The 24,758-nt window shown below is 45.0% G+C and overlaps 2 protein-coding genes across 3 annotated transcripts in view; both read right to left on the reverse strand.

The window, feature by feature from the left end:
• Positions 1–546, reverse strand: part of LOC143028352 (androgen-induced gene 1 protein-like) — a 53,411-nt gene extending 52,865 nt beyond the window's left edge. Inside the window, exon 1 of the mRNA XM_076190301.1 lies at positions 310–546. Within this exon, the coding sequence (XP_076046416.1) occupies positions 310–465 (156 nt within the window). The 5' untranslated portion in view covers positions 466–546. The remainder of the gene's footprint in view (positions 1–309) is intronic.
• Positions 547–8,604: 8,058 nt separating this feature from the next.
• Positions 8,605–24,758, reverse strand: part of LOC143028355 (zygotic DNA replication licensing factor mcm3-like) — a 42,610-nt gene continuing 26,456 nt past the window's right edge. Inside the window, exons 9-15 of one of the 2 annotated variants that reach the window (XM_076190303.1) lie at positions 23,547–23,894; positions 23,052–23,207; positions 15,058–15,208; positions 14,738–14,878; positions 12,874–13,018; positions 9,190–9,380; positions 8,605–8,953 (exon numbers count right to left, since the gene is read on the reverse strand). In XM_076190303.1, the coding sequence (XP_076046418.1) occupies positions 8,795–8,953; positions 9,190–9,380; positions 12,874–13,018; positions 14,738–14,878; positions 15,058–15,208; positions 23,052–23,207; positions 23,547–23,894 (1,291 nt within the window). In that variant the 3' untranslated portion in view covers positions 8,605–8,794. Of the gene's footprint in view, positions 8,954–9,189; positions 9,381–12,852; positions 13,019–14,737; positions 14,879–15,057; positions 15,209–23,051; positions 23,208–23,546; positions 23,895–24,758 lie in introns of both variants that reach the window. The other variant, XM_076190302.1, reaches the window with a different exon arrangement.

A 24,758-nucleotide genomic window follows, 5' to 3' on the forward strand; every position in this document is an offset into this window, starting at 1 on the left:
GCAACTAAAATATATACTTTATCATGTGAAAATGAGGAACTTTATACCCTTGGAATCATTATGGTGAAAACAAAAAGTTTCCTACAATAGAGTACCACATTTTATTTCACCCTTCCACTATCTAATTCGACTGTAATAATTATTATAAGCTATAAGCGATTCGAAAATACTTCTTGTAGGTCGTACATTAACAAGAATCGAAAACTTTACTATTATTTTAGCTTTGAGAGACCATTATATTAAATTCCTAATATTAATGCATCGTCTTCTTAAATTATTTTTCTTAACTTGGTGCAAATTGACACTCACCATGTCCCAGTATGTCAAATATTTTAACAGTCCTCCAACAACATCTTCTCTTATTTTTCTTAATTCTTCGGGTGGAGTGATACCACATTTATAGACATATATTCCATATGCATAATGAACCAACAGAGTAAAGTGAATCAAAGGTTGCACACCCATTTTGCGGTATCTTGCCTCGGAATTTACCTGACAGACAGTGTCAGTTCTTTTGCAATTGCCTGACCACAATGCAGGTTTACCAACTGTGCATGTTCCGTATGAAAATTATTCAAGTGGTTTCAATTGAATAAGGGATATATTGTTCTCATACTTTCGCGGTATTGTATGACATCGTCACAAAGACCTCATTCTACATAGGTGTGTTACACTTATATCACTAGAAAATTAGTTTACGTTTACATGTTTCATTCATCTTGCTCAATATATAATTTTAGATAATTGACAATACTACCTTTAGTCTTTAACATATTGAAATATAGAATATATATTCTGAATATTTTATTTATACACTCATCCTTTCCTTCTGAAAAAATCAATAGTTTCAGATGAAAAACCCATTAGTGCAGTCTTATGAAGAAGCCAAAGCCACATTCGAACAAAAGACCGATACCGCACAGCTGATACTGTAAACATTGCGCAACAAAACTAGATTCATATATTTATTATTTGTTCCCTATATTCGTTTAGATATACAAAATATCAAATTCTGCATTATTTATTACCAATATTAGAGAATCAGGAGATATTCCAAAGCAACAGATTTATTAGACATTTATTATGCTTTCCCGCCAATTCTTTGGAATTTCCATAGAATATTACAAATGTGCTACAAAAACACCAGCATTTATAATAATCACGTCTAGATGATTTTTTCAATAGATTCGTAATTTATTTCAGGGTAATACATAATGACATTGTCAAGATAATTACTAAATGCCATACGATACAGGTTCACATTCTATGAGTTTTCATGATTTTATTTTTTTATAAATTTACACAAACAATCCAGTATGCTTTCACATGAGACCCCTTCTGTTTATCTAATATACAGTTCATACATTACATTTCTTTTATTCTACACCTTTTCTCTTCTGTTGCTTTAAACTCTGATTTGGATACCTCCGGTGGAAGGGAGCGATTGATATATTTTGCTAGCTAGCCTGGCTGCCTGAGAAATGCCAACACTATACCTCTCTTTTTTATCAACAAAACCTCAATCAACCTTGAGTCTTGTTTACTTTTTCGATTTTTATTAAATCCCGGTACACCCTTTTAAGACGGTCTTTGCCAATGCCAGCGGCGGCGCCAGGAATTTTTAGTTGGGGAGGCTAAGGGGGGGCTGAGCAAATTTTTTTTTGGGGGGGGCTAATAGTAATATGATAATACACATATATTATCCTAATTTCAGAAGGGGAGAGGGTTAATGGTAGGGCTAGCACTGATGGCTGACAAATCTTTAGCCCTGGCAATTAAAAATTCCACTTAATAAAATTATTTCAATGAGTGTTTTAAATTTTCAATTTGCTCATTCCAGTTGGGGGGGCTAATGGGGGGGCTGGCCACTTTTTTTTTGGGGGGGGGCTAAAGCCCCCCCTGGCGCCGCCACTGGTCAATGCCACTTTGACTGGGTGTCATTGGTGTTGTTCTTGTATATCTACTAATCCACATTATCATTGTTCTTTCTCTGTTTATATTAATTATTCACAATTCCAAGTTCATCGCAACATCTCAAAACAGAAATGTTTAAGTCTTGATTAGTTATGGTGTCATATAAGACCATGTCTCCTGATAAAGTATCACGTGTAACCCCACCTGCCGCATAGATTGTCGATGAAATCGAGACCACTATTAATTTGTCACCAGAAACATGAAACTCAAAGGTGAGACAGATTCCTGTTGTGCGAATGTGGTGAATGTGGTACAGACGGGGTGCGCAGTTGGCAACCCCGGCCCGGGGACGGGGTCAAAAGTTGAGTGAGAGGCGGGAGTGCCGCTGGTACGCCAGGGCGTCGGGGCCGCCAGTACGTGTTTGCGTGAGATGAGGAGAAACAAATGGAACTGTGTTAGGATTAGGTTTACTAATAGGCAATTGTGTTAGGTAAGCTAGGATAGGGAGAGATAGAAGTGTGTGGTGCAAAACGAAGGGAGATTAAAAAGTGAAGCAGAAGCAACCGAAGGAACGGGATTTCCACAGAAATCAGGTAAGTGATCGACAATTTTCTACAAGCTATCTAGCCGCTAAAGATGACCGAGACAACAAGCAAAAATGAACCATTCAAGATGAACAATATCACCTTAAGGCCATTTGATGGCAATGGAGACGTCGCCGGGTGTCTCAAAAAGCCGGAATTAGTGGGTAAATTAACCGGAGTGACGTCGCGAGCTATATTGCCCTTAACCTAGAGGATGACGCCTTGGCCATCTAACTGGAAATGACGATGGTGATCAACTGGATGCGGGGAAGGTAAAGAAAAGATTGCAAGGGCTTTCGGCAAGAGTCCATTCGAATCGTTTAATCGGTTGCAAATAATGCGTCAGGCTGGCGAACAGGTTGATGTTTTCGCCAACGAAATTAGAAGATTAGCTGGGCTGTCTACATTCACGGGCGAAGGTTTGGATAAACTCCTTAGGATGATGTTTGTAAATGGCCTTCCAGATCACATATTTACTGGACTACAGGAAATAAATAATGCAGTGTCGGCGAGTATGGACGAGTTGATAGCTAGCCTAGGCTTCTCACAAGGACAAAGAAGGATGAGCTTTTAGCGGCCATAGCGACAGAGCAGCCACCACCGGACCTCGGGTGGAGATACCAACCCGATGACGATGGAGAAGGGAAAATGAGGGAGTCCAGGGGTAACCACAGCTGATGGCGGGGGCCGTCTATGGTCCGTTGTTATGTGTGTCGGCGACTCGGTCACTTCGCGAGGAACTGTAGAGAGACGAAGCTCATTTGTTACGAATGTAATCAGCCGGGACACATGGCTCGACACTGCAATCGGGGAAATGGGCGAAGGGCGGCCGCTACGCTAGCAGCCACCCAGGAAATGTAAGGACGCTGTCCAGCCATATGCCGATTATGGATGTCAGGTTGAGAGGAAAACGCGCAAGAGCACTAGTAGATTCCAGCTGTTCAACCACGATTGTAACGACCGACGTAGTTTAAAAATTCTGACAGGGAGATATGGCCCTGATGACAGTCGACGGAAGTGAGACAAAGTCCAAAGATGACCAGGAAATTGAAATGACGGCGGAGGGCATTCCGACACGACTAAGAGTGCTTGTCATTAGAATCGTCATAGAAGGAACTGACGTGGTACTGGAAATGGATGCAATGGCTCAGCTTGGAGAAGTCACGTTTATCGCCGGACAAGTGAGGATCGGAGAGATACGCAACTCGAGTACAGATGGGAGAGGGAGGACCCGTCTGAGGCCGGAAATGGACGTAGGAATGACAATGAGGACAGTGTCACCGCGAAGCTCGACCCCGACGAGAGGGTGGGGCCTTGCACGATTGAGGACAAAGACTTCCGGGCGAAATTTTATGGCCAGAAGTGGGAGGTAGAGTGGTACCTGAAAGAAGGCTCACCTCTGTTGAAGAACAAGGTCAACTGCTACAGACTCTCGGAGAGGGGATGAGGGGCGACCTTGACCTCGAAGTACAAAGGTGGATTGATGAGGGAATCCTGAGCCCTTGGGAGGAACCGGTGGAGGGTGGAATCTTGCCCCTGATGGTAATGGTACAGCCAATAACAAAGTACGACCGGTGTTGGGTTTCCGAGAGCTGAACCAGTTCGTGAGGCGTAGACGTATGTAACGAGACCCTACGCAGATGGCGCCAAATGAGGGGGGCGTCCACGATTGTAGACCTCCACTGGAGCACGAGACATTTCTTTCGGGCTGATTACCGGCTGAGCGGAAATGGAATAGTAGAACGACACCATCGCACGATTAAGTCCATAGCCGAGAGGGCGCTAATACCACCCATAGAGGCAGTCTTCTGTTATAACATGTCCCCTAGGTCAGGCCAAGACGAAGGCTTAGTTTCTCAAAGAACCTTATTTAAATATGATTGGCGACATCCCCGGGTAGGGCCGGGGCTACCAGCCAATACTGAAGAAGGCCCCGCCTCAGTACAGGTGGGGGAGGAGGTATGGGTGAGGCCAAAGGATGGTAAGTGCACGTCACAGTGGACGAGAGGGATCGTAACGGAGGTAAATTCGCGGAACAACATCTCTGTCGAGGGAGTGCCGCGACATATCTTGGATCTTCATGTGGTGAGTGACGGAGAAAATGAATCACGACGTGGTAGTGAACGAGGGAGCGGCACCCCGGAGACCCCAGCGCGACCGACATCCTCCAAGATGGCTGCAGGACTACGAAGTAGGAAATGGAGAAGACGAAGAAGAAAAATAGTTTGATCTCGAGATCAAGAGGATGTGGTGTGTGAATGTAGTAAAGACGGGGGTGCGCAGTTGGCAACCCCGGGGCGGGATTAAAAGGCGAGAGTGAAGCGGGAGTGCCGCTGGTACGCCAGGGCGTCGCGTCGGGGCCGCCAGTGTGCGCGTGAGATACAATGGAACTGTGTTAGGATTAGGTTTACTAATAGGCAATAGCGTTAGGTAAGCTAGGATAGGTAGTGATAGATCTGTGTGGTGCGAAACGAAGGAGAATTAAAGAGTGAAGCAGAAGCAACTGAAGGAATGGAATTTCCACAGAAATCAGGTAAGTGATCAATAATTTCTTACAATTCCTTATGAGTTATTAGCCATCAAGATTCATCACCAACCCACGTGTTTGTCGTGCATGTTCTTTCAGGACAGGTGTCCTGGAGGCTGATCAGTGTAGCATAAATCTTGAGACACCACAGGGGGCTAGCAATATACCCCTTTAATCAATGATTCATGCTACATTGGATGAACCCTTATTGACTTGAAGAAGTGATTGAACAGGATCACAAATTTTTGAGCTAGGCCTGCCAGCCAGGATGGTGGCTAGGCTAAGTATATTCTTCCACGTCTGTACTACAGTCCATTCAGTAATAAAATAATTCCTTACCTAATCACATTTTCATTCATTCAATAGACAGCCCTCAAGCATCTAATTACCACAGCCTTCACACAATGGTCTCTTATGTTCACTTTTCCTTCTTTGTATTCATCACCCAAACCTTACTCCATTTGTAAGTCAGTACAATTACTTCATACATTTGGTAATTTTACATACATGCTCTTATCTTCCAACTACTGCATACTCAATATGGTTCCCAACAATCAGAAAAACAAACCTAAACCCAAACTCTACACTCATCTAAATCCATCTAAAAAGTCCTCCTCTACTTCTCCCACTATTAGGATTATTTGCCCTCACAAAAGATCACGTCTCCCATCTCAGTCTCACCTTCACCCAGATTATCCTTGATGACACTTCTCTCAGCCCACCATATTTCCAATTCCTGATTCATCTCCCCTTTTCAGTTTTGTTTCTGTCTATATACCAAAGACTTTTACCCCCTTATAAAGGAGGAAGGGAAGATAAAAGGCATGTACCCAATTCCATACACCACCCTTTCATCTTAGCCTCTTGTAGATGAAGGGTTACCTGTCCCCTACCCACTGCCCTGGGTCAGAGGCAATGCAGCAAGACAGTGCACTCACAGCAAGGCTACTTCACTTATTTGGCAAACCCCCTTATGTAGAAAATAGAGAAGACCAGGAGAAATCCCTTCAGGCATCAAAATATCATTTACACATAACCTCTACACAGCCATTCTCCACTCAACCCTTTTTCTTGCCTTCTCCCTTCCTTGCTCAACACATTCCCCTATTGCTCACAGTCCCTTAACCACTTCAGTACAAGTCAAATTATTGTGCACAGCATCAGCTGCCATATGTACAATCCATCACACTACTCACATTATAAAATGTAGTCACTGCTGTATTACTTTATCTTTTACTCTGAATAATAATACATACATACATATACCAAAGGCTTTTTCCTACTTACAAGGGAGGTAGTCAAAAAGAAAAAGGCATAAAAACCATTCCCACCCACTCCACTTCCCTCTTATCTTGGTACCTCCTGGATGACGGGTCATCCCTGCACCTTGTCCACTGCTCTGGGTCAGAGGCAGTGTTGCAAGACACAGCACATCCACAGCAAGGCCCCTCTCTGTCCCCTAATGCAGAAAAGGAGAAGACGAGAGAAATTCCTTCGGGCTGTGTAAAAATTTTCTCACATACTACCTCACCCACCATCCCCCTGCCCATTCCACCTCATGCATCACATCATCATCCATATACAACCATTCTCCATTCACCCGTCTTCTGTCCTCTCCCGCCCTTCCTCAACAGACATTCCCCTCTTCCCCAAGCCCCCTTTCACCCCATCCAAGGTCGTCCTCTCATGTTCACTCCCTCCACACCTCTTTTACTAGTCTTTCTTCACTCATTCTTTCCATGTCTCCAAACCATCGCAATAATCTTTTATCCACCCCATCTCCCAACTCCCTTACCATCCCTGTTCTCCTCATTCCTCACTCTATCCACCCTAGTAACCCCCATCATACTTCTCAGACACCTCATCTCACAACACATTCAAACTCCTCCTATGTTCCATGTTTCTGCCCCATACAGTGCTGTTGGCACAATCTCCTCTTAGCATCCAAGGAATTTACTCGCATTTACATTCTACCTCCACCTCCACTCCACCCTTTCCTGCCATATTCGCACCCAAGTTTCTAAAACTATCTAAATCCTCCAGTCGCTCTCCCTTAATGCTCACTTCCAGTCTGCTGCCACTTGTACATTTGCCACTTGTACATGTACAGTCTGCTGCCCTTGTACATTTCATCACCTTACTTTTACCCACATTTATCTTCAGCTTCCTTCTTTCACACACTTTCCCAAACTCTGTCACCAACTTCCTCAATACCTCCTCCGATCCTGCTACAAGTGCAGTGTCGTCTGCAAACAACAGCTGGCTCACCTCCCACTTTTCTCCATTTTCTAAGCATCTCCAATCCCTGACCCACTACCCTTGTATTTACCTCTCGCACCACCCCATCCATGTATAAGTTGAACAGCCAGGGCAATATAATGCATCCTTGACAAAGTCCCACCTTTACCTCAAACCACTCTCTCTCTCAATTTCTAATCCTGACACATGCTCTACTACTCATAAAAACTCTTGACAGCTCCTAGAAGCTTTCCACCTATCCTGTATATATGCAAAACTTCCCACAGTTCCTTCCTGTCTACCCTATCATAAGCCTTTTCCAGACCCATAAAAGCCAAAAAAACATCCTTACCTTTTCATATAGCTTTCTCACGTCTTACCACAAAAATCTGATCTACGCAACCTCTACCTGTCCTAAATCCACACTGCTCCTCACCAATCACTCCCTCTGTTCCTCTCAATCAAGATCCTCCCATAAGCCTTCCCAACTACACTTATCAAGCTAATCCCTCTGAAACTACTACATTCACACTTGTCCCCTTTTCCTTGTAGTGGAACTATACAGGCACTCTATCCTCTCTCCAGCAAACACTAAATAACCTCCCCAGCTAGTCCACCATCCCTGTGCCTACTTTTTTTCAGACATTCTGCATGGCATCCATCCTGACCAGGTGCCATATCTGCTCTCATCTTAACTGCCTTCACTTCATCTTTCCCTATTTCTCCTCACTTATCACGGTCATTTTCTTAGCCTTTCCCACTGCAACTATCTTTCCCTCCCTATCCTCTTCTACATTTAGCAACTCCCTAAAATACTCTGACCATCTTTCCTTAACTGCCTTCTCTTCCATTATCATCTCTCCATCTACACCTTTTACCTTTTCTTCTCTACTTGATTTGCCTCCTCTTCCTCTTAATTTCTTTCCAAAACATCTTTTTACTTTCAAAATTTTCTGTCATATACTTACCCCATTTCACATCTGCTCTCCTCTTTGCCTCCTTTACCTTGTGCTTTACTACTCTTTTCTTTTCTTTGATCAAACCAGTTCACATAATCTGGAGGTATCTCAAGTGATATGGTTTAACATCACAAACTCCCCCTCTATCAGAAGGGTAGGACGGTGCCCAGGGCAGTACAACTATATATATATATAATCAAGACACCGGCATCTTTGCACCTCATGACACATACGTAGGCGTCATCATACCAACCACACACATCTAATGACCCAATTACTAGAATACTAGTTGGTCCTAATCCAGACCCTCTTATGCCTCAACTTCTTATTTATAAGGGAAGGGGAAAAAGGGACTTCTCATAGGAAATTGAAATACCATAAAAACATTATTTACACATTTATTGCCTAATGTAACAAAAAGTTCTTAACACAAAAAGGAGCTAAAATACTGATTAAAACGCCTAAATTTCAGCACAAACGAATATGGTCCTAGAGTGAACTTGAAAAGCTAAGGCACATGAGATATATTTGATTCTTTAAAGAGAAATTTGTATATACATATATCATGACATCTAAATAAGGAAGATAAAACCATCGGACTCCATAAGTTGGTTAGCTTCCGTCATCTGTGCAATGGCAGCATCAATTTCATCTTGAGTGAAGGGAGCATCTGCATGTTCTTTGCCCAAAAATTCAAGCAAACGAGTCAAAGCAACAGTTTGTGATCGCTCCTATAAAACAAAGATAAAATTAATCAATAATTTAATAATATAATAAAAAATTCTGTCAATCACTAAGGCCAAAACAAACCAATCTTAAGTTATTCTTTAATCTTGTTGCAGAATGGTTTCAAGAAGAAGAAAAAGAAAAAGAAGAGCTGCAGCTAGAATATTCATAGGATGAAGCAAAAGGTATAAATGGTAATTCCAAATAAATCAACAAAGAATTACACATTTCTTGATCTTACCAATTTGAAAATTTTTGTAATTGAAGACTTGAAAAGATTGAGTCTTTCAGGAGTGATTGTCTTCGAAGAATCTGCAGGGGTTTCTGATTCATCTTCTCCTGTTGATCGACTTGCTTGAACACGCAAGGTGGCAGGTGTTGGTGACATAGGACCACCTTCCTCAGCACTATCAATGTCATATGGGTCATATCCTGTAAATTAAAAAACATTATTTACTCGTTTGCCTTCTAATGACAAACTACTGAGGTCAACAACATCAAGAGGCAGCCCTATAAGATAGGACATCAGAGAGAATGATTTCCTTCTGGCCACCTTCAATACCCATCACCACCCTCACTTCCAACTGGAAGTGCAGCTCTGAGAGGATGAGTCACCAAACCAAAAATATTTCCCATCACCTTCAACTGTCTTTCTTACACTTTTTCATAAAGAAATCTGATATTTGCAACTGCCCCCCTCCTACTATCAAGGTATGTGACACAGAAACATCACTCAGTAATACAACTGGGGACATGTATGGAAAGACATAAAGACTTGCCAACCCCTTCTTCTCCTTTATGCATGGGGGGACGGAGAGGGGGGGTCGCCAATTTAATGAAGCAGCCTTGCTGTGGATGTGCTGTGTCTTGCGACACTGCTTCTGACCCACGGCAGTGGACAAGGTGCAGGGATGACCCGTCATCTGGGAGGTGCTAAGATGAGAGGGAGGGTGGAGGGGTGTGGAGTGTATTCAGGGATGGAATGGGTGGGAGTGATTTTATGCCATTTCCTTTTTGGCTACCTCCCTTGTAAGGGGGAAAAAGCCTTGGTATATGTATGTATGAAACTGGAGGCAACACTTATAAACAATACCATTAACAAACTACAAAGATTGTATACTGAGAAAAGCATGTGAATACCTTGGAGGATTAAAAAGTGTAATGAGAAATACACATTTAGAAATGGATGCTAAGAGGAGACTATATGAAGGGGTGGTAAGGAGAGCAGGGGTGGAAAGGGAATTGGGAGATAGGGTTGATTAAAGATTATTGGGATGGTTTGGATGCATGGAAAGAACGAGTGAAGAAAGATTAGTAAAAGGTGTGGGAGGCAGAGGTTGAGGGAGTGAACATTAGGGGGCAACCAAGGATGAGATGAATGGATGGGGTAAATGGGGCACTGGGAAAGAGGGGAATGTCTGTTGAGGAAACAAGGGAGAAGACAGAAGATAGAGGCAAATGGAGAATGATTGTGCACGGATGATGCTGTGATGCCTGGAAGGAAATGGGGAGGTGATTGAGTAAGGGAGCATGTATGAATGATATTTTGACAAACCCTGAAGATATTTCTCCCTGTCTTCTATTTTTCTGCATGAGGGGATGGTGAAGGGGGTTGCTGATTAAATGAAGAGGCCTTGCTGCATTGATTCTGACCCAGGGCAGTGGATGAGATGCAAGGATGACCAGTCATCCAGGAGCAGCATAGATATGAGGGAGGGAGGGAGGGTTTGTGAATGGGAGTGGAGTATGCAGGGGTAAAATGGGTAGGAGTGGATTATTGCCTTTGACTTTGGCTACCTCCCTTGTAAAGAAGAAAAATCTGTTGGTATATGTAAGTACCTACTACTCCATCAATGTGCATACAGTAATTGTCAAAAGTATGTGGCACCTACCCCTTGTGGCCACATATTGATGATGAAAACAACCACCACTTTCACACTGGGCCAACAGAGTAGAACATGAAGGAGAACCCAACCAGATGCTCCCACACTGCCCCTAGGAAAAGCATTTACAGGTAACCCTCTCTTTGGGGCCTTATATTTTTTCACACTGGTTTTCTTCATTCCCATAGGGTGTGTATCATTAACATGGTTCCTACAAAGGAATTAACTAAAGAAATAATTGCACAAGTCATTGTGCAGAAAGGCAGGCCATGGAACTAAAGAAATCAGTGAAATGTTGAAGGTGGCCAAGTCCAAAGTCCATGGTGTAATTCTGAGAGGGAGGAGGGCTTAAGATACCATCTCAGAAACCTAGGATAGGGTGTCTTAAGAAGACTTCTCCAAGGGTTTTGAACATCAAAGTATTCTTTAGTGTCAAATCCATTAACAAAAACAAAATCTCTGAAGGAGAGGTCTTCTTAGGAACCCTTGCACCAGGTTACTAGGATGGTATCTCTAGAACTCCTCCCTCCTGAAATTGCACTATATATCTCTTGACTTTGGATGGCCACCTTCAACATTTTTTTTCTTTTTTAGGAGCCATGGTAATGATACAGACCCTAGGGAAATGAAGAAAACCAGTGTGAAAAAGGGAAGGTCCCAGGGAGGGGTTACCTGTAAATGCTTTCTTACAGCAGTGGGAATGACTGGCTGGGTTCTCCCTCACATTCCAATTGTTGGCCCATTGTGACAGCAGGGGGTTACCAGATACATTCTATATACATAATTTCACCTTAAAATGTCCTCCTATTTTCGTAATCAATATGCAGCACCACATACTTTTGATGAGTACTGGACAATTCAGATATCCTATGCACTTTTTTACAGTAAATATTACTGATTAAAAGACTGGACTAGGGTGGTGAGAAATAATAGGATATTGTAGGTTGGAGACTATATGTGCTCTTTTCCTGATTGTTGGGATGCCATAGTGACCTGGATTGTTAAAGATAACCATCAGTGTTTTTTGTACAACAGTCCAAATGCTTGACACATGAAAGGCAACAAATCAAAGAATTTGATAGGAACAAATAAATGCCTGGATGAATTGAAAACTTATAAGAATTAGATATTTGGGGGGATGAACACAAGAGGTATGCAAGTGACTAACCATTGGACTCTGGAGCAGACTTTGTCAATAGAGGAGGCAGAGGAAGAGATAGGAGACAAAATGACTTTTCATCCCTAGTGCAGAAATGAGACAGTAAGGTTGAATAGATGTTTATAGGTGTGATATGGGTGTGTACCATAACTCAGCTACCATTTAATGAGGAAAAGGGCTTTTTATAAATAAATCTGCTTTCTGCCTGAGTGGCTTTGAGCGTCAGTACTTAGGCAAGAGGTCTGGCATTGAAATGGTTCGAGATTGCACAGCACAATGCAAGTGAGGGTATAACATTGAATTTACTATTTTCAAAAAGTCCTCCATAAGGATGAAACACCTTAGCCTCTCTGGGAGAGGAAGATCTCCTGGTATTAAATCAAACATTCCCCCCAATGATCCCTGGATTTAGTTTAATGTTGCATCAAGAGGTTAGGATGGTGCCCCTTCCAGTGGCTTTGATGCATGGAATTTAATGAACAATGTTCTTGGTCCAACTTGCTGGCAGCAGGGTCTGAACTGATGTCACCTCAACCTCCGCCACAAATAGCAATGCTCAATCTGTGATCATCCAAAATCAAATAGATGCATACATACATATACCACAGGCTTTTTACCTTTCATGGGAGGTAGCCAAAGTCAAAAGCCACAATTCCTCTCCCATCAAATATGTACAATACATATATTTATGCAAGTTGACAGAGATCAAGAGATACCACTTATTTCTCATCACACCCGTTGACAAACTACAATCTAAACTAAAATTTACTTTGGGTAATACAGTAATGACCCATGAATCAGTACACCCTGACATTTTCACTTAAAAAATACTGTGCTACCAAATACATCCTTTCAAGCCTACCATCCTCGCCTGGCTTCTTACGTGGTCGCTTGGTGCGAGTATCATCTCCGGTGGCACGCCTCTTTCTCTTCTTTGGCTCCTCTGTATCCATATCCTCCTCTTCATCCTCTGTCGCTGTCTCATCTCCATCCTCCCTCTGTTGTCTCTTCTTCTTTTTCTCCATAACCTACACAAATTCAAAAGTTTAAGGTACATACATACATATACCAAGGCTTTTTCCCCCTTACAAGGGGGGTAGCCAAAAAGAAAAAGGCATAAAATCATTCCCACCCATTCCATCCCTGAATACACTCCACCCTCCCTCTTATCTTAGCACCTCCTGAATGACGGGTCATCCCTGCACCTTGTCCACTGCCCTGGGTCAGAAGCAGTGTCGCACGACACAGCACATCCACAGCAAGGCCGCTTCATTAAATCGGCGACCCCCCCCCCCTCTTCATACATATACCAAGGGCTTTTTCCCCTTACAAGAGAGGTAGCCAAAGTCAAAGACATAAACCCTCTCCCACCCATTTCATCCCCACATACTCCAGTCCCATTGACCATCCCTCCCTCCCTCTTTTTTGGCTCCTCCTGGATGATGAGTCATCCCTGCATCTCACCCACTGCCCTTGGTCAGAAGTGATGCTGCAAGACACAGCACATCCACAGCAAAGCCACTTCATACAATTGGCAACCTCACCTTTCTGTTCCCTCATGCAGAAAAAGAAAAGACATGAAGAAATCCCTTCAGGCTGTATCACAATATCATTCATACATACTCACACCCTACCCACTCCCTTCCATGCATCATAGCATCATCCATACACATCCAGTCACCACCATCATGTCTTCACCCTTGTTCCTCAACAGACATTACTTTCTTTCCCAATGTCCCTTTTACCCTATCCATCCATTTCACCTTTGATCTCCCTCTCCACCTCTGCCTTCCATACCCCTTTTACTAATCTTTCTTCACTTGTCCTTTCTGTGTCCAAACCATACCAATATTCTTTAATCAACCATATCTCCCAGCTCCCTCTCCACCCATTCTCTCCTTGTTTCTCACTCTATCCAGCCTAGTAACACCCTACCATATTTCTCAGTCATTTCATCTAAAACACATTTAAACTCTTCCTCTATATGACCTATATTTCTACCCCATACAGTGCTGTCAGCACAATCACTGCTTCATATAATCTTTTAGCATCCATTCCCAAAGGTACTTGTCATTACACTTTTTTATCATTTCTAGAGCTATCCACTTACTCTAGTCTCTCTCTTAACACTCCCTTCCAATTTCCTGCCATCCTCTTCCCTTGTATATCGTATCACCTTACTTTTACTCACATTTATTTTCAACTTCCTTCTTTCGCACACCTTCCCAAACTTTGTCACTAACTTCCTTAATCCCTCCTCTGATCCTGCTACAAGTGCAGTGCTGTCAGCAAACAACAACTGGCTTGTCTCCCTTTTTGGTCCATTTTCACTAACCATCTCTGATCCCTGACCCGTCATCTTTGCACCACCCTATCTACGTATAAATTGAATAGCCATGCCAAAGTCCCACCTTTACCTCAAACCACTCACTCTCTCCATTTTTAATTCTAACACAGGCTTGACTACTCTCATAATAACCTGAATTCTCTTAACAGTTTTCCTCCTATCCCATATATCTGCAATACCCCCCACAGTGCCTTCCTGTCTACCCTGTCATAAGCCTTTTCCAAATCCATAAAGGCCCAAAAAAACATCCTTACCTTTTCCTAAAGCTTTCTCACATATCTACCTTACCAAAAAGAGCTGATCCACACAACATTAACATAAAAATCAATAACAATTTCTTAGATAAGTCAATTCTATCTTAGATAGCTTCAAACATGTACATGCTTTAATGTTTGCTTACTTTCTTGAAGTATGCATACTGAACCATTTCAATGGCTGCTTCTGCATCTTCAACTTCCACTGTACGCGAAAGCCTAGCTTTGGCATGTGCAGTCGACAATCGGATTAGTGTCTCTAAAGCTCGAGCTGTTACTGGCTGGGTCTATATAAAAGAAAGAAATAAAGAAACATGAAATATATCCAGGTAGAGACAACTAAAAAACAAAAGAGATTCAGGGGAAAAAAATTATATCAACATGAATACTAAAAGTATACAAATTTTATTTTGTACATGTTCATTAACATAAAATTCAATGTTTATTCAATTACACCAAAACTTACCCGAGCCATGTCAGTGTGCTCTATATCATGTGAACGGAGTTTGGAATATTCTTCTGCAATGACTTCACATGCCTCTTTGGTGAGCGTTGGTTTAATGGCCTTTGCAATATGAATATACTTCCTCATGAATTTTATGCTCACTATCTTGTCCCTAAAACATAAAAAATTATTCAAACAAGTCCTAATTTGGTAAGCTCTCTGGCTTAAAGGGTTAGGGCATTGTTACTTGCAGCAAAGGTCAAGGGGATGGCAGTTTGAACTCTGCCACTGGTGTAGTTGAACCATGAGCATGGTTCATTAAAGTCTGTGCTACAATGTCTTCTGCAAGGGGCACCTATCCTAGCCTCCTGATATAAGAGAGTTTGTGATGTGGAAAATAGATTAAAATGGGAGATAACCAGTTATTGTTTGCTCACAACACTGCACTTGTAGCAAGATCAGAAGAGGGATTAAGGAAGTTAGTGACCAAGTTTGGGAAGGTGTGTGAAAGAAGCTGGAGATAAATGTGGGTAAAAGTAAGGTGATGAGATGTACAGTGGGAGAGGATGGCAGAAAAATTATTCAATATGAGTCAAATTCTCATTGGCAGCATTAGCTGCCTGATGTATGATGATGCATCACAATATGTTATAAACTATATTAGTACAGCTGTATTACTTTATCTCTTTCACTCTGAATTATAATAACCACAGAAAATATAATTAAGCCAGTTCATAGAATATGGGGGTCACTCAACTACAACTTCAAAATAAATATAATCAAGATGCTGATGCAGGCATCCTCGTATACCCACTAGAGCCTCAGGACGCCTATGCAGGTGTCATCATATGGAAGGGGTCAAGGGAGAGACTGGAGGAAGTGGAAAGCTTTAAATACTTGGGGTGAATGTTGTGGGAAAGGGAGAAGAGGAGGTAGAATTTAGATTGAGAGAGGAGGAGGAGGAGGAGGAGGATGAGAATAATAATAATAATAATGAATGGATGGGGTAACAGGGGCGTTGGTAAAGTGTGGGATGTCTGCTGAGAAAGCAAGGGAGAAGACAGAAGATGGAGATTGGTTGTGTATGGATGATGCTGTGATGCAGAGAAGGAAGTGAGTGGGGGAAAAGATGAGGGAGTACATGTGAATGATATTTTGACAAAGCCCGAAGGGATTTCTCCTTGTCTTATCTCTTTCTGCATGAGGGGACGGAGAGGGGAGGTCACAAATTAAATGAAGCAGCCTTGCTGTGGATGTGATGTGTCTTGCTGCATTGCTTCTGACAAAGGGTAGTGGGCAAGATGCAGGGATCCCATCATCCAGAAGGAGTCAAGATAAGAGGAAGGAAGGGGGTGGATGGGAGTGGAGTATGTGGGGATGGAATAAGGGGGAGTGGATGTATGCCTCTGATTTTGGCTACATCCCCTGTAAAAGGGAAAAAGCCCTTGGTATATGTAGTTACACAATATCATCATCCTACATACATGAGGAGAGATTGGCTAAACTAGATTTACCGACTCTGGAGCAAAGAAGAGAGATAGGTGACCTACTGACCATCTACAGAATCATGAAAGGCACAGAAATACTTGATAGAGAGGACTTGCTAAACTGGGACAGGAGAAGCACAAGAGGACATGGAAAGAAAATAAAAAAACATAGCTACAGAAGATCTGAAGAAAAATGTAATTTTCGCAGGAAAATTAATTTTTCCCTGATACAAACCTGAGGTACTCCTTACACTAGGATACTCTCGCGTAGCGCGAATATTTCTACTGCGAAATTAAAATCCTCACTCTGTGGGTCTGGGCAACGCTTATCCTCAGTAAGGGGCCCCATTGGGGCAAGGGGGGGGCCCTTGCCCTCCACCACAAGTCTCGCACACTATAACCATTCTCTGAGCCAGGTATGATTTAAGCACAAGGTTGTCAGGCAAGGAGAAGGAACTGTTTAGAGGGGTGGTTGAGGAGGGCCATTAAAGGTAAGGAGTACCTCAGGTTTGTATCAGGGAAAAATTAATTTTCCTGCGAAAATTACATTTGTTCCGAAGAATACAAACTCTTTGGTACTCCTTACACTAGGAGACTCGGACTTAGGAGGGAAGGAAGTTGTTATCTAGCCTGGGAAACCGCTGTAAGGAAAATCTAGTGTGCTAAGACTATGTTGACCAGACCCCTATACATTCCCCTCACTTTGAAGTGCACCCCTTTCTGTTCCCTGGAGTGGAGACAGAAAGGTTATAATCACTTTTGTACCACTGAAGGGCTTGAATTGATTCCCTTGGAATGCTAGAGAGCCCGCAGTTGAGGTAAGGGAATGTAAGAGTATGAGAAGGACTTTAGAAAGTTATCCCTGCAGTTGCCGAGCCAGAACCTGGATGAGTTGTCAGGGTCGGCTATGTGCTCTTGAGGAGGGGTATATCATTTTCAGGACTTCTTGGGTGGCCACTATGGGGCCCAAAGATAAGTTCCCTAAAGATTCCCGCATAACTTCTTTGAGGTAAAAGGAAGTGAACGTATTCTGGCTTTTCCATATACCTGCTTGAAGAACCTGGTTGACTGACCGATTCTTTCTGATGACTAGGGAGGTCCCTACTGCCCTCAGGTCATGGGCAATCTGTGTGGTCCATGTCGCAGGCTCTGCGGATGACTTCCATTGTCCAGTAAGAAAAGGAATTCTTAGTGATGGGCTACCTTTAGTAGAGATGAACAACCACTTTAATTCTGGTCGAAGATGTTCGGTTCTCTTGAGGTAGGTCCGGAGGGCTTGTACCGGGCATAGAACTGTTTCAGTCTATTCTCCCCCTGCAAATTCGTCTAAGGATGGAACACTAAAGGACCAGAATCTAGGGTCGGATTTGGCAGGATCTTTGTTTTGGCAATGAATTGAGGCATGAAAGTGAAGGAGACCTCTTTCCATCCTTTGGAATGGGCGACTCTATAAGAGATGGCATGTAACTCCCCTACTCTCTTGGAAGATGCCAGGGCTAGCAGAAAAAACTGTCCTCTAGGAGAGGTCCTTCAGATGTGCCTCTCGGAGAGGTTCGTAAGGGGGACCCCTCAGAGTTCAGGACTAATGCCACATCCCGCGGAGGAGAACTGATTTCCCTGGGGGGGGGCATGATCTTTGAAGTGCCTGAAGAGCATGGAAATTTCCTGTGAAAGGGCTAGGACCATGCCCTTCAGAGAAAACACCTGATTTAGAGCTGCCCTATAGCTTTGTACTGCCGAGAGGGAGATCTTCCTGGACTTCCTGAGGACGTGGAAGGAGGCGGTCTCAGGAATGGTGGCTCGAACTGGGACTAACTTCCTGGAGTGGCACCATTTGCAAAGGCGCATTTCCCTTGATAAAGGTTAGCTGAGGAAGAGCAAATAGGAGCGGACATGTCCTCAACCACTTCTCTGGGAAAACCCTTCTTTAGGAGGATCTGGACCATAGTCTGAACGCGTGAAGATTGAGTGCTGAAGGGTTCTTGTGTCAAGGCCCGTTGATGGGTGGATACAGAAGATCTGGTCTTCCCTGAAGGGCCAGAGGCTCTTCTACTGCTAGCTCGAGGGTGTCCGGAAACCATGGGGCTTCGGGCCACCAAGGAGCGATCAAAGTCATCCGAAGGTAGGATGCGTGTCTTGCTCTGAGGTACCTTCTGGAGCAAGGGAAATGGTGGGAAAGCGTAGGAGTCCAGGTTGTCCCAACTGTGCAGAAGAGCGTCTTCTCCTGCTGTCAGAGGATCCAGGAAAGGGCTGAAATATTGGGAGTTGGTGATTCCATCTCATTGCAAAAAGGTCCACTAGAGGGGAGCCCCATTTGCTGAGGATGAAGTTCGCTACCTCTCGATAGAGGGACCATTCTGTGTTGATTATCTGATTCTTCCTGCCGAGGTGGTCCGCCCAGACATTCCTCTTCCCCGGGATGTAACGGGCTTTGAGTGACACCTGGAGATTCTTGGCTAGGTTGAGGATGTCCATCATCAGAAGGCATAGTTCCTGGGAGACTGTGCCCCCCTTGCTCATTCAGGTAGGCTACTACCGAGGAATTGTCCGACATTATGCCCACTACTTTTCCTGAGACTTGATCCTTGAAGTGACGGAGAGCCAGGAGTACTGCTTTCAACTCAAGCCAATTGATATGGGCTGTCCGCTCGACTGTGGACCAGGAACCGCTAATGTGATCGTCGTTGAGGTGGGCTCCCCAGCCCTCCTTGGAGGCATCGGAGAACAGGAGGACTTCGGGGGGAGATGGGCCGAGGGGCATCCCCATGAGAAGGTTGCATGGGCCTTCCACCAGAGAAGAGAATCCTTGACTTCTTCGGTGAGGGAGATGTGTTGTAGGGGTTCTCCCTCTTGCGGGGCCCACTGAGACTTGAGGAGCCACTGTAGTGGTCGCATTCTTTGTCTACTCCAGGGGATTAATTTCTCTATGGAGGCCATATGGCCCAGGAGGATTTGGCATTGTGTAGCCATCAGGAACCTGGTCGATAGTGCCTGTGCAACTAGAGAAGCGAGATTCGGGATCCCCTTTCCTACTAGGAAGGATTCCATTAGGGAGGAGTCCAGGACCATACCCAGGTACGTGACTCTCTGTTCTGGTAAGAAATCTGACTTTTCCCGGGTTGACTACTGTGCCCAATTTCAGGACAAAGGTTAGGACCATTCTGAGGTGTTCTGGCATAGCTGGGCGGAATGCATCTTGGAGGTCCAGCGACACCATGAAGTTCCCTTCCCTGATAGACGCCCTTACGGACTCTGGGGTGGCCATTCGGAACTTCGTCAAGGAAAAGGAACTTGTTGAGTGGAGACAAATAGATGACTGGTCTCCACACCCCTGTTGTCTTTTCTACTAGGAATAGCCGTAAGAAGAACCCTGGGTCCGGAGTCGAGAGTTCCACTAAAGTTCCTGTCTGGAGCAGAACGGAGGATTCCTCCGCTAGGGCCCGCCTGCGAGCCGAGTCCGGGTGGAAGCTGCTGACTTGGATGGGATAGAGGGAGAGGTTTGGGACAGTGGAAAAGGGAAGACAATAGCCCGTCTTAATGACTCAGTAGGTCCAGTCTTCCGCCCTGGCCTCTTCCCATGCTCTCCAGTAGAGGGAGAGGCAACCCCCTATGGAGAGGCAACCCCCTATCTTGTGCGGAGGGGCTGGCGAATTCCTAGGAGTCCTGTGGGGGAGTCCAGAGCCTCTATAATGTTTGCGTCTAGGATCTCGGAGTCCACCATATCCGGGGGAATCAGCGTGTGGGTGAGCATAAATCTCCCTGAGGAGGGGGTCACTGGGGTCCCCGAGGATGGTGTCTCTCCTGCGGGACTCGAAGTTGGCCCAGGACGTTGAGAGACAGGAAACCTGATGCTTCAGGGCTCTGCTCGCGCTTGCCAAAAAGCCTGGAGGTCGCATTCTTCCTGGGGTTGTAGTGCGGGTAAGAACTCCCACGCCGAGGCAAGGAGGCGTTCTAGCCAGGAGTTCACCGCCAGGGACAGAGCCAGTGATTGAAGGTGGTCGCTGACTTCCCTGCCAGAGAGGAGGACGTTTCGCCTGCACAGCGACTCGGCGTCCGCCTAACCAGCTCTGGTAACCTCGCCTGGATCGAGGCTGCTCCGAGGGTTGACCCCGATGGGGTGTAGAAGCGCTTCTGGTGTTCCAATGGGACCGGAAGCCAACGCGTCTTCTCGGTCGTCCTTGTTGCGAGAGCGTCGGAGGCCTGGGCCATGGCTCTCGCCGTCTGCGTACTCCATGGAAGGTGGAGGGGAGGAGGCTGGGCTTTCTGAGAGTTGGCCGTCATGAAGATGTCAGACTCGAATGTGGCTTCCTCTTCTTTCGGGTGGCCCAGGCGATTCGCCCTCCGAACCCTCGCGAGGACGTCCGAGAAGGAAGGTGGGACCACCATCGAGGATTCCGACTGGGAAACGGGAGGGGAAAGGGAGCGTGGCCCCCCCCCTACGGAGCTGTGGACATCGTCGTCGGCGTAGGAGGGGTCGGCACAGGCAGAGAGGAACCTCACGCTACCATCCCGGTCACTGATGGGTACAGAGGGGGGCCGAGCAAGTGGAAGATGGTCGAGGGGGGCCCTTGGGGGCGGTGACTCCTCACGAGCTTCCGTGCGGTGCACGAACCGCGCTTGAGAAGCGCGGAACGGGGCCGGCGGACGCATCCGGGAAAAATCTCGTACCCGGGGGGGTTCGCGGGGGCTAGCGTGTGCCCGTCGGAGCTAACCACCCTGTGGGCAGGAACAGGAGACAAGTGGCCTGAGACTGACTCGGGGCGGCTATTGTACAACCTTTCCGTTTACTACGCTTAGGAGGGGGGAGACAACTGCCCTCGTCCTCCGCCGACGTAGCATGCCTTCTCCTTGTGTCGGGTGAGGGGGGAAGCCATCTAGAAACACCGCATCTGCAACCTCGTCCCTGATCTCTGTCCCTGTGAGCAAAGGGCATGGGAAGGGCACCGTTGATCACCCGGCTCTTCCTACGGTGGGTGTTGTGCGTACTGCGGGATTCCTGAGTAGAAGAGACTAAGGGGCTCTTTGCCCCCCCCCCCCTTTGTCCGTGCCGGCGTCGAGTTTCGGGGGCAGCCGCAAGCGACCACATCCGGGAAAAATGTCATACAGGAACGGTAGCTAGCGGTGGCTTGACGCGCATGTCCGACTACGCTAACCGTCCTTTGTTGAAGGAAGAGGACAACTTGGCCTGAGAATGACTCGAAGTGGCGTTGTACCACCTTCCTGGCGACTGTTGAGGTTCTGGGATGGGCGAGGGCAAGCCGCAAGCGACCTCATCCGGGAAAAGCTCGTACAGGAACGGTAGCTAGAGGTGGCCTGAGGCGCATGTCCATCTACGCTAACCGTCCAGGTTTAAAGGAATAAAGGACAACTTGGCTTCCTGTCTACTGGGCCGTGGAGGAGGGAGAGAATTGCTCGTCTCCTCCGAAGCCGTAGGCCGCCTTCCCTTGTTTTTGGGGGGGTGAAGAGGGAAGCCATTTTCTATGCATGCGCAGCTTTCCCCTTATCTCCCTTCGGCGAAACCACAACAATACTGGAACCAGATTCCATACTTACAGTGAAGGGTAGGATACCCGGTGGCGGTTAAGGGAATAATACAGGGAATGGAGAAGCACTTAATAATTCCAGGACACAGGATGGCGTAGGGAAAACCCCGATGAAATTGAAGGACGACGAACTCCTTAGCGTCCTTAGAGTGAGCTGGCGACAATCGAAGCGGATTGCTTGATTTTCGGCACCGACGTAAACATAGAACCGCTGAGTAAGTAACGGTTCGCTGCCGCGCCAATAAAGGAATTTGACTGAGAATCGGCCCATTAAGGGGGAAACCGATAAAAACTAAACATGCAGTAGAGAGATGTTAACGCGGTCACTACTGCAAAGAGAATGGTTATAGTGTGCGAGACTTGTGGTGGAGGGCAAGGGCCCCCCCCTTGCCCCAATGGGGCCCCTTACTGAGGATAAGCGTTGCCCAGACCCACAGAGTGAGGATTTTAATTTCGCAGTAGAAATATTCGCGCTACGCGAGAGTATCCTAGTGTAAGGAGTACCGAAGAGTTTGTATTCTTCGGAACAAACAGTTTTCCACATAGAGTGGTAGACACTTGGAACAAACTGGATAAGGAAATAGTGTGTGCAAAAACCATTCATGAGTTTAAAAGCAAACTAGACACTGCGAGATACAAAGGCGGGACACCACGAGCGTAGCTCCCCTTCCCGCAAAATACAACTAGGTAAATATACCAAAGGCTTTTTCCCCTTATAAGGGAGGTAGCCAAAGTCAAAAGGCATAATTCCATTCCCACATAAGGAACTCATGAAAACATTGAAAAAGTTATAGCACCCATTTTTGAGAGTGATAACTATAAGCAGAACAGAATGCAGCAGTTCAAGAGGATTTGATGCATATTTGATGACACATTTATGGTGCTTACCCAACTATCTATTAGAACTTTTATCCGAAACATCAATCCACAACATTGAAAGTGTAACCAAGAGCTGTCAGAAATACAGCAAAGTTGAATAACTTACTTTTTGGACCTCAGTCCTCCATGAAGCAAAGCATCATATTTCTCATAAATAGGAGTTTCCTCATCATCATCATTTGCAACATCCGGACTGTCTGTAGAGAGAAGATCAATGCCCAGGCCCATGGGCAGTGCTTCTCCATCTTGTTCATGAGCTGCCCTGCAGAAAGAAAAATTTTGACATCTCTTCATTTATCAATCTACCACAACCTTGCATGGGGTAAAAGGGGCATTAGGAGAGATGAGCGATGTCTGGTAAGGAAGGGAGAAGACAGAACATATAGGCGAGTGGAGAATGGCTGTGCATGGATGATGCTGTGATGTATGGAAGGGAGTGGGTGGGGATGGGGGCACGTGTGAATGACATTTTGACGCAGCCCATAGGGATTTCTCCCAGTTTTCTGGTATGTGTATGTACAAACTCACAAACTCTTCCAACAAAATATTATACATTTCCTGGAGATCACAAGAACCACACATTTTCCAACATTGAACCTACCTGTATCGGTGCATTCTAACAACATGGTCTGAGATTTTGCGGTCACTCTCAGGGTCGGCAATATCCAGCATGATGAAAAGGCAATCAAATCGAGAAAGCAGCGAGTCCTGGAGGCCAATATTTTCCATGGGAGTCTTGTATTGGTCATAGCGTCCATACACTGGGTTGGCAGCAGCCAAGACAGAACATCTTGCATTCAGTCGAGCATGAATACCAGCCTTAGATATAGTAACTCTTCCCTGTTCCATTACTTCATGAATGGCTGTGCGGTCCATGTCACTCATTTTGTCAAATTCATCAATGCAAACAATGCCACGATCTGCCAAAACCATAGCACCTGCCTCTAGCCTGAACAAGTGAAAAAGGTAACATGATAATGACTAGATCGATTTGTTAGAGAAATCTATTCTAGACATTTGAAGCAAAATAATAATTTTGCCAAACATGATACTTACAAAGACAAGCACAACACACAATGCGAAATGAGCCTCTACAGTGGCCACAAAAAAGTTGACATTTAGGATTTTAGGACAATAAAAATCAAAAGTAGTACTTCCTGGCCTTTTATTTCCACTTTGATGCTACACTTAATATTTTGACAATGTTACCCTTATTCTTGATAACCATCTGGGTCCTTCTGGGCATTGAATTGGCAAGTTCGGTAAAGTAGGTGGGATCCATTGTCACCCACACCTTCTTCAGCTCCTCCTTCAGGACAGGGATGCTTGTGGGTCGCGACTTTTCCAGCTTGTTTTTCATCTAGTTCCAGGCATTTTCAATGGGGTTTAGGTCAAGGGAGTTACCGGGCCACTCCAAAACACTAATGTTATGGTCAGAAAGGAACTTTTTCACTGCCTTGGACCATAACATTAGTGTTTTGGAGTGGCCAGGTAACTCCCTTGACCTAAACCCCATTGAAAATGCCTGGAACTAGATGAAAAACAAACTGGAAAAGTCATGACCCACAAGCATCCCTGTCCGGAAGGAGCTGAAGAAGATGTGGGTGACAATGGAGGCCACCTACTTTACCAAACTTGCCAATTCAATGCCCAGAAGGACCCAGATCGTTATCAAGAATAAGGGTAACATGTCAAAATATCAAGTGTAGCATTAAAGTGGAAATAAAAGGCCAGTAAGTACTACTTTTGATTTTTATTGTCCTAAAATCCTAAATGTCAATTTTATTTTTTTGGCCACTGTATTATTCAACAC

The sequence above is a fragment of the Oratosquilla oratoria genome, chromosome 9 (genome assembly GCF_046742065.1).
Source record: "Oratosquilla oratoria isolate Oo_2021 chromosome 9, ASM4674206v1, whole genome shotgun sequence".
Lineage (NCBI taxonomy): Eukaryota > Metazoa > Arthropoda > Malacostraca > Stomatopoda > Squillidae > Oratosquilla > Oratosquilla oratoria.